Consider the following 9521-nt stretch of genomic DNA (forward strand, 5'->3'; position numbering starts at 1 on the left):
CCAAACGGGGAAGGCAAGTGCAGGGACATCTGCCACGACCATGTTGTAAGACCTGAAGGAAATCTTAGCTTTCTAGGATTCGTGCGGGTGCTTGTCGCATGCTGCATGCGTGCGTGCGGGTTACGAGATTTCAAAGCTGCCTCCAGCTCAAATGCTGCGTTTCTGTTGGCTCACTTGGCGACTTGAGGCATCACCCTGCTGTGTGATTTGTTAAGCTTGCCCCACACCCAGAGCTCACAGAATAACAAGCCAGGGGTGCCAGAGGGCCACCGAGCGTATGGCGTTCTGGGCTCACAGATGAGGAAATCAAGACTCAGAGTAAGCCCCTCTGCCATCCTTCCCGCCGTGTATCCACAGCTACTTTGGGGCTGAGCTACAACCTGAACTGAGGAGCCCAGTTCGTTCTGCTCTTTCTGGAACACCACGTACCCTCTTCCTCACACGTAAGAACAAGATGTGAAAACAACATCACTAGGTCTACCTAACACAGACAACCCGATCATTCTAGAGAACAGTAATGTAATTAAGTCAAATTAATGTATATGAAACTTCTATTTTAAAGGACTATTCCATACTTCTATCTTTTCATTCTCTAGAAAGAAACATTATGAGAACTTTGAGATAGCAAGAGGGTTACAGCAAGAGGGCCTGCTCCTTGTGGCCCTCTAAGACCTGCCTGGCTAGTTCACCTCTGAGATGTGCATTTTAGAAACCAGGAGAAGCTTTGAATTTCCATTCACATGTGACTAGGAGCCTCCCCTGCAACCCTAGAATCTAATCTTTCATCTGCTTCCTGGACTCCACATGACCCTGAGGTCAAGTATTCTTATTCCTGGTGAAATAAGGAAATGCTGTCATACTCACTAGGCCCAGGCAGCAGGGGGCCGCCAGCCACGTGCATCTCACAAGACACGTGACGTGGATGAGTAACCGAGAAATAACACTCCAGCAACCCAAGGCTGTGGTAGACGGTGGGCTCTGGCCAAGTCTCCAGTGCGAGGAAGCGCCCCTGTTCACCAGTCCTGGTCTGTACGTCTGTCCTGCCGTTCTGACTTGGGCCACCGCTGTGTCACCTTCCTCCTTCCCCTGTTTGGCTGAATCTTCCCAGCTGCTGCTCTTGGTGGCCTTAGAGGACCAGTGGCACGTTTGTTGCTTGCGATGAGAGTCATATGCAGCTTTTATAAGAACCCTGTTGTATTTGGTTCAACTGTACAAAAAAGAAAGTCCTTTCTGCACTCATTTTAAGAAAACATCAGTTGTGGAACTGAAAAGCCTGGGTTTATTTGTAGAAAGAGCAGAGAAACAACCCATTTAGGTTGGGTGTGTTTTCCTGTTTTAGTCAACTCAGACCCCTTTAAAAATTAAGAAAAGGAACCTATTGAAATACATCGGGAGGGGAGAATGAAGTAAAAAGCAGCAAAGTAGGAGAAACAAATAAGAGCAGAGAAGATACAAGAAGCAAAACGCAGATTAGAAATACCAAAAGCAGGTGGAAGAGATGGAATTTCAGGGAGTCAGTTCAGAGTCAGCTGTGCCCTTCCTCACTCAAGCAGAGTGGCGGCTCTGCCCACTGCCTTTGACTGTCTCACTCTCCCACTGGGCTCCAGGGCACAAGGAGGGTGTGGCTCGCTATTGTTTGCCCAGTGCCTAGCAGGACGCAGTAACCAGGGTCTGAATCAGTACAGGAACAGGAACAGAGAACGTGTTGGGAAGAGCCATCCAGCCCCTGGAGGCGCCCTGACAGCTAGAGCTTCCTCAGCAGCGGCTGCCGCCTGGCCTGCCCCACACCTGGGCACTGCTCAGTGTCTCCTATGGGCCCTTTCTCAAAGTCTCACCCATGTTGCCTTTGCAGGTTCCCACAGAAGGAAGTATTAGAACTGCTAAGCACTAGGAGAATGTTGGCCTGTTTCCTGCAAACTTTGGGAAAGTTGGTGACTTTACCAGTCTCCCCTGGGGGGCCCCCAAGTCCCTGAGACCTGCTCAGTGGGCCCTGCTGTGTGAGGCTCTCAGCACCTCCCCCAGCCCCTCTGATGCCCGTCCTGGTCAGGCTGGTTCTCCTCTCCCACAGCTGCCTTCTCGGCGGCCCAGAGGAGCCCTTGCTTCCAGCCCACAGGTGGCAGCTCCCTTTCCCGACACCCATGGAAGGGCCCTCATGTCCAAGAAATCCTCCACCATCACCCTCACACGAGACACAGTATCAAGGTCCCGTGATCTCCATCCTCTCATCTGCTCTCTCCTCCATTTGTCAGGCCTGCGCCTGGGCTGCCCACAGCCTCCTCATCCGCTGGCCGCCAGCCTCCCCAGCAGGGTCACTTCAGGGGCTTTGGCAAGCATTCATGCAAACAATCAGATTTAGAAAATTTTCACCTTCCTCCACTAATACTTTCTACTCATTTAGCACGAGCTCCCCAAATTCACAGGTAAGGCACTCCCCACCTAGAATTTATTTCCCCAATCTGTTCTTCAATTTCATTTTTTCAAAGGCTTATTTATTTATACATACAAGAGCTGGGGTACAGGCCAGAGGTGTGGGGAGTGAAAGGATTCACCAGAGACAGAGTGGGGAAGAGAACAGGCAGATTGACCAAAGTACACTGCTGAGGGGAGCAGCGGGCAAGTCAGGAGAGGTCTGCTGAGCCATGTGGGTTGCTCCCTGGCCAGGATTGAACTCGTGCTGCAGTGGCTGTGGACACCATCATAGGTTTTGTCTTAACCCCTTGAGACACCAGGGAGGCCCCTGTTCTTCAATTTTAAATTTCACTTCCTGTCCAGTGTCCTATCTTGCCTCGAGACCTCTGGGCAGGTAAGCTGGAGATAGGTTAGGTCCCAGCTAGGCAAACCGCATGCCAGCCTCAGTTGCCTCCTTTGTAAAATTCAGCTAATAGTTAACATTGTAGGTAGTACCGAGCCGTTGGGTGTTAGAACTGTAGTTCAGTGACTGTTGAAAAGACTGAGTCCTCACAGAGCATGTGACACACACATCTGCCTTCTCCATCCTCCTGCCGCTCCACACCTTGATGACCCACCCTCCACCTGACACTCTGCTGACACCCCACGCTTCCTACACACCCACCCCAGGGGACGCACCACCCTGGGTCCGCCCAGTGCCCTGCTGCGTCTGCTCTCCACCTGGCTGTGGGTGAGCAGGGATCTTTGCCAGGGTGGTGACGAGGCGTGGCCCCCCATTCTGTCTGGCCTGAGTCCGTCATCCTTGGCTTCCTCTTCCCAGTCCCCAGAGCAGCTACTTGAGATCTTTCCTCTGCACCCCCTCTCCCTCCCAGCAGTATATCTCTGTCTCCATGAGCCAGAGCCTTAAGCTTCAGTGCATTAAGGAGTCACACTGGTCCCAAAAGAGGTTTTTGACCTGGTAAGAGGTGGTGAGGTTGGAATCTGCAGTTTTAAACAAGCGTCCCCAGGGGATTCTGAGACGGGCAGTGCAGCGTGCAGGGAGCACCGTCCTAAGCCTCGAGCTCCTGAGAACAGACGTCCTGTCTTTTCCGATTTTCCCCTCAAACTACCTGGCAACAGATATTGGAGGACTGATTGAATGAATGAATCTGGCTGTCACTGTGCACTTCAGAATAAGTCACTCTTCTTTGAAATGCTAATTAGGTACAGCTCTTTAGATGCGATCTAAAACTCTCTTACACATTGTATCCTTCATCAGCCCTTTTCACAGCCGTTAGACCTAAAGAACTGTAAAAAACTTGTTATTCCACGACTGGCAACAACAAAAACCCATGCAAAAACCTGATGAGGTCGGGACAGAGGTACAGAGATAACAGAGCTTGGGCCTTTCCACTGTGCCTTAGGGAAGGAAAGCCCGCTGTGGACACTCCCTGCTAGAGACCCACCGGGCTTCGGTCTTTGTAGCCACCACCGTGCCCTTTTCTGGAGTGGAAGGGATCTTAAGCAGGAAGGTGGGTGCAAAGGATGTTGGGAGAAGGTGGCTTAGAGAACTAGGTAAATAAAGACACACCCACTGGGTGGTGCGGGGCTCACCTGGCTTCATATCCTACCTCTGGTCTTTACTGACTTGAGCCCTGCATGATTAAATGGTTGGGGCCTCTTGTTTCCTTATCTGTAGTAGGGACACTGTGATTTACCTTGCACGCTTTTTGGAGAATTGAAACATAGAAGTAATGCAGTGATTCTGGGATGTTAGTTTTCAAGAGTGCTGGGTATATGGCTAACCATCTGTCTGCATCACAGTGGAAGGGAAACACGCACGCACGCACGCGTGCGCACACACACACACACACACCCCACCCCCCCAATCCCCCCTCCCCGATCCGCCTAGAAAAACAGAAGTGGTACCAGCTATTGCCCACTAGGGAAGTCTCAGTCTGAAACCTCACCCTGCCTGTCATAAAATGTTTCCAGAGGGAGCAGACAGTCACCTAGGGCCATGCCCTTCTGCTTCCCTCTCCCCGGAGCTTGTCCTGGGGAAGTGGGAGGTGAACAGTGTGGGTGGCTGGAACTGAAACACTTCTTGTACCAGCCGCCGATCCTGCCACCCCTTTCTCTTCTGTGCCAGGCGGGGAGGAAAAACAGCTCAGGCCTAGGCTGTACCCACACACACTTGGAGCAGCCTCCCCAGCCTCCAGGCCCTGCCTCATTGCTCATCACGAGTCACTGAACCCCACGGGGTGAAGGGCACTGTTTTGAAGCTCTCTCAGGGCTTCCCTGTGAGTCCACAAAAGTCTGTCCCGGTTGTTTCAGATCTTCTTCCAGCTCATGAAGACTAATGTCTAACCCCAGCTCCACTCCAACCCTCAGTCCCTGGCCAGAAACCTTTTGCTTCAAGGGCTCAGAAACTGATTTCAATGTTCATGATGCTGCACACCCTTCAACAGTCTTTTCAGAGCTTCAGGCCCTCTTCCACGGGCCTTTGTTCCTGAACATCTGTGTGTTTGCTTTTTAGGAGAAGAATTTGGACTGGTTCCCTCGAATGAGAGCCATGTCCCTTGTCAGCAACGAAGGTGACAATGAGCAAAATGAGATTCGGAACCTGCAGGAGAAGCTGGAGTCAACCATGAGTCTGGTCAAACAGCTGTCAGGGCAGCTGGCAGAGCTGAAGGAGCAGGTCAGTGAGGCAGGGAGATGAGTTGGGAGGTGGAGCTCCTTCACCACCCGAGGGACGGGAGGCCAGGCTCTGGGAGCGAGACAGACACGAGGGCTATATGTTCCACCAAAGAGCACCACATCTCGGCCTCTGTTCACCCACCTCCCCACCTCAGATGACATGCCTGTGGAAGGGGCCTGTGCCAAAAAGTGCCAAAATGCCATGAGGTTTTGATAGAAAAGCCCATTTTCTGCCATCGTAGCAGCAATGACACCCATTGGCAAGGCAGATCATCACAAGTATCTCTCATCTCAATCTAGAATCAGCCCCTTTGTCCAGTAAAGTTGTTGACATTGGTAAAAATAATAAAAGCAGTGGCCGTGGCAGCAGCAGCCTGGACCCTGCAGCAGCCGTGCCTATGTGACCAGCAAGCGCAGCTCTAAAAGAACCGTGGTTCCTGTTTCTTAACCACAGAGAGGGGTTTGCTCCTTTTCTCCATTTATGGAAATTCATTTAAGAAGCATTTTCCCTTTTCTGACAAATACATTCTATATGATGCCAGACAGTCTCGGGCCGGGGAACGACTCTGTGCTCCCCAGGACGGTCAGAGGGAGGAAATCAGCTCACCACACTCTCTCTTTCTCCCCAGATGACAGAACAAAGGAAGAATAAGCAGAGACTGGGCTTTCTGGGGTCAAACACACCCCATGTGAATCATCACATGCCACCACACTGAGACCCTGGGGGGGAAGCCGTGACGAGCCTCTCAGCAGTGTCCTGCCCGCTCGCTGAATAAAGAGCTGAGATGGAGGGAGTGAACAGCGCCTATTGTTGGAAAGCTAAAAACAACCCAGCACCAAGATGTCAAGTGGTTTCGCTCTGAGAACAATCTATAACTGTGCTTTCATGCCTGAGAAGTCCACGCTCAGAATGCAGCCTCTAGGAAGCACACCCGCGCTGCCGACCAAGGCCAGCCACCCTAGAACGCACTCAGGTGGAGCATAGGCCACGCAGGCAACTCCCCACCTTCTGTTAAATGCATGAGTCAGTTTTGTCTCCCAGGCTGACGGCAACCTTTGTCATGGCTGGGGTGGAATTTCTTTTAATTATGGCATATGGGTTAGTGACCCAGGCAGTCCTACTTGGGTGACTGTTTCAGAAAATAACTGAAAATGAGAGTTGCAATGAAAACTCTTAATGCTTCCAAACTAGCTGTGGCCAGCAGCATCCTCCTTGGTCACTTGCATTGCCAGGGACTCGCAGTTCTGGGAACTAGTGCCTGGAGCCTCAGCCCCTCCCACTAACAAGATGACTGGAATGTGATTGCTGTCCCCCGATTCAGAAGGATGTGTCCATGTACTTTGGTCAAAACAGGTTCTAGTAATGTCTAGGCTAAGATTTCAAAAGCTTCAGGGCAGAAAAAGTTGGCAGTAGGCCTTAAGGAAGAATTTTTAAGAACGTATGTATGCTATTAAAATATTTGGAGATTAATAAAAGAAAACTCTTAAAGGTGACAGAAATATTGAGAAGCTGGTGATGATAGCATTGTCTTTTATCAGTATGGAGTTTTATCAATATCAATATTTGATAAATGGATATATTAATCAACATCAATGCAGGTTTGCTGTGCTTAAGAAACAGAATGGTTTTATTTATCTAACTCTTCCTGCAGTCAGGAAATGAAAATCCAGGAAATTTATTGAATACCCAATAAAATGCCATACATTGCAAACTGTGTAAGAACTTCTAGGAATGTAAAAAAAATAATTATCTCCTCCCCAAATTGTTAAGTTATTCCACCAGAATCTGTGGAGGGGGAAATGACCTGCCATGCTCCTATTGTCCTTAGAGACAGAACTCGGGGCAGGACTGTGGGCCTCTGCATCGTGAGGAGCAGACACAATACCTGCCTCCTGGAAGTCACTTTGGAAAAGTGACCGTCTGTTCTGTGCCCCCACCAGCACAGAAAGATGCCTCCAGAGACTGAAACTCTCCAATTATTGCTACCATGGTTTAAGGTTCCCTTTTAAAATGTTTGGGTTGCTTTCATGTAGTTTAGGCTTTTGGCTCCTAAAATTCTCACATCGTGGTCCAGGTAGAATATAGAAGGATCTGTTCAAGCATCCTTCTTCACACATCCATAAAATGCAGGCTCAGAGCCAAGTAGTGAAAGTGTGATGAATTTTGTAAATGAATCTGGTGGTACCCCTTCCCCCACCTCGCATCCCCCCCAACCTAAAAATTCCTCACTCTGACTTCATAGCACCGAAGAACTGTGCTCCAGATTGAAGTAGACCAAAGCCACCATTCTTTAAATGCAAGACCATCACTGTCGTGAACAGTACTAGATGAAAAGTCCACTTCCAGATGATTTCACAGGGCAGAGAGTTTTGGCAGGTAGGGAAGAGAAGGGAAAGGGGAGAAATGCACCATACTCGAGTATAGGAAGCTATCTTGGATTCAGCACAAATACAATCTTTCTGACATCTGAACATTGAGAATACGCTGATGTGTACAAATGTGAGCGACCTGTTTTTTCAGATGATGAACTCTTGTCCTTCAGACGTTCCTCATCCTGTTGTGCAGGGAATATGCCATTGAGGAGCTAGGACTCTATCAATGCCTGGCCTGACCCCTCCACCGGGCCGTGGCAGCTGGCCATTGCACAGAATGTTTTCTTCTCTCCAAAAGAAAGGGCAACTAACAAAACTCTTATTTGATCAGAATTGAAATATTTCTCCTGTGTTTTTCTTTCCTGCCTAAATACTTCACAGATGATCAAGCAAAATAAAAAACAGGCAAATTAAAAAAAAGGCACTTTCCAGACTACTATATTCATGACGGAGAAGATAATAATGGGGCAAGTTGATGTTTGGTATAAATTTGTGTTTGCTGTGTATATGTTTGTTAATGCAACTGGAATATGTGACCTAGGTATTAATTAGCATTCTTATATTTATATAGTGATATTAAAATAAGTACAATCATCTTTGATTTTGATGCTAAGGGAAATGTTTTCCTACTTTGTTATTAAAATCCATATTGGTTTAAAAGTATCAGTTTCTGCTGAATATAATTTTTAGTTTTTATTCCTCTCCAAGGCCCATTCTGAAGCCCAAAAGCATAATGCAAGTTATTTTTCCTCAATTAAAAGATCATTTTTAGATGAGCAAACATTTGTATCATAAAAGATTAACATGAATAAACTGCTTATATGTAAAACTTACCATATTTTCCACCTTTAAAAAGTTAGTTTAGAAAAGGGCTTATTTTCTTGCATATTGAAACTTTTGGTGACAGGAATGCAGCAGCTAGTAATTTCTGCAGCAAGATCAGGAAGGTATTCAAGTGAGAACTGATTTCATGCTTATGTCCATATTCTCAGCTCACAGCTCATTGGCCATTGCACAGAATGTTTGCAGAATATCAGCTACTCTTCATTCTACAGCTGTTTTATTACAAATAGTAATGCAGTGAGTCACATCCCCGGGATGAGAATAAGCAGAGAGCCTGGGACCTGGGGTCTTGGTGAGGGAAAGGAAGATTGGAATACATTACATTTAGAGGAAGCAGGTGTGAAGGTTAGAGAATAAGAAAAAGTGGGGCTCACCCTCCAGGGGCGCAGCACACTGGTACCTAAGTAAGCAAACACTGTACTGCATACTTATGGTACCACTCACAGGCTCAAAAGATAGCCCTGTGAGAGACCTGTGCTTGGTGGAGGAGCAGCTATAAGACATGTGCTCCCTCTGCAGGTGTTCAATCTACACAGAAGAAAGCGGCTTGCCTGTGCTAGTAGGTTGTGACACATGACACAATGCAAACCACAGAAGTGCAAGCATCTTCAACACACACAAGTGTCATGCACTGAAAGCTGTCCGCTCCCCTCAGCAGTGTATTTCATCAGTCTGCCTGTTCTGTTCCCCACTCTGTCTCTGGTGAATCCTCTCATGCTCCAGTGCATCTGGCCTGTACCCCGACTCTTGTATAAATAAAATAAATTTTTAAAAATAAAATAAAATACTACCCTGCTGTATAATTGAAAAGAAAAGAAAAGAAATTGGACAATTCCAGATGTTAGAAAATGCTGAGGGCAACTGTGGCCCTCATACCACTCAGTTACTACTTCTGAAGTCATTGGTAAAGCTGTCCCATGTAAAAGAAAATACATACTTCTAAAATTAAGCACGTGCACTAAAGTGCACATGAAGTTTGAGAAATTGGTAAACAAATATGAACCAGAGTGTTCAAACTTGAATCATTTATAAAATCATCCTACCAGTACTTCTCATATCACCAGGCAACATTCACCCCACCTCTGCATTTGATGATTACTATATTTGCTTCAAAAAATGGGCTTCTAATATAATATGCCGTAACTGGATAAGTATAATTTATAACACTTTAAATAAAATTGGATTTGCGTAACTTTTTTACATGTGATACTTTAAGTGCT

The 9521-nt window shown here is 47.4% G+C and overlaps 1 protein-coding gene across 4 annotated transcripts in view; it reads left to right on the top strand.

The window, feature by feature from the left end:
* ITPR2 (inositol 1,4,5-trisphosphate receptor type 2) overlaps window positions 1–5801 on the top strand; it is a gene marked incomplete at both ends in the record, with an annotated part of 472402 nt that extends 466601 nt beyond the window's left edge. For all 4 annotated transcript variants that reach the window (XM_084254830.1, XM_084254833.1, XM_084254831.1 and 1 more), the window contains 2 exons: window positions 4925–5086; window positions 5715–5801. In XM_084254830.1, the coding sequence (XP_084110956.1) occupies window positions 4925–5086; window positions 5715–5801 (249 nt within the window). The remainder of the gene's footprint in view (window positions 1–4924; window positions 5087–5714) is intronic.
* Between the last annotated feature and the right edge of the window lie 3720 nt (window positions 5802–9521).

This window comes from Talpa europaea (assembly GCF_964194135.1).
Source record: "Talpa europaea genome assembly, chromosome: 15".
Lineage (NCBI taxonomy): Eukaryota > Metazoa > Chordata > Mammalia > Eulipotyphla > Talpidae > Talpa > Talpa europaea.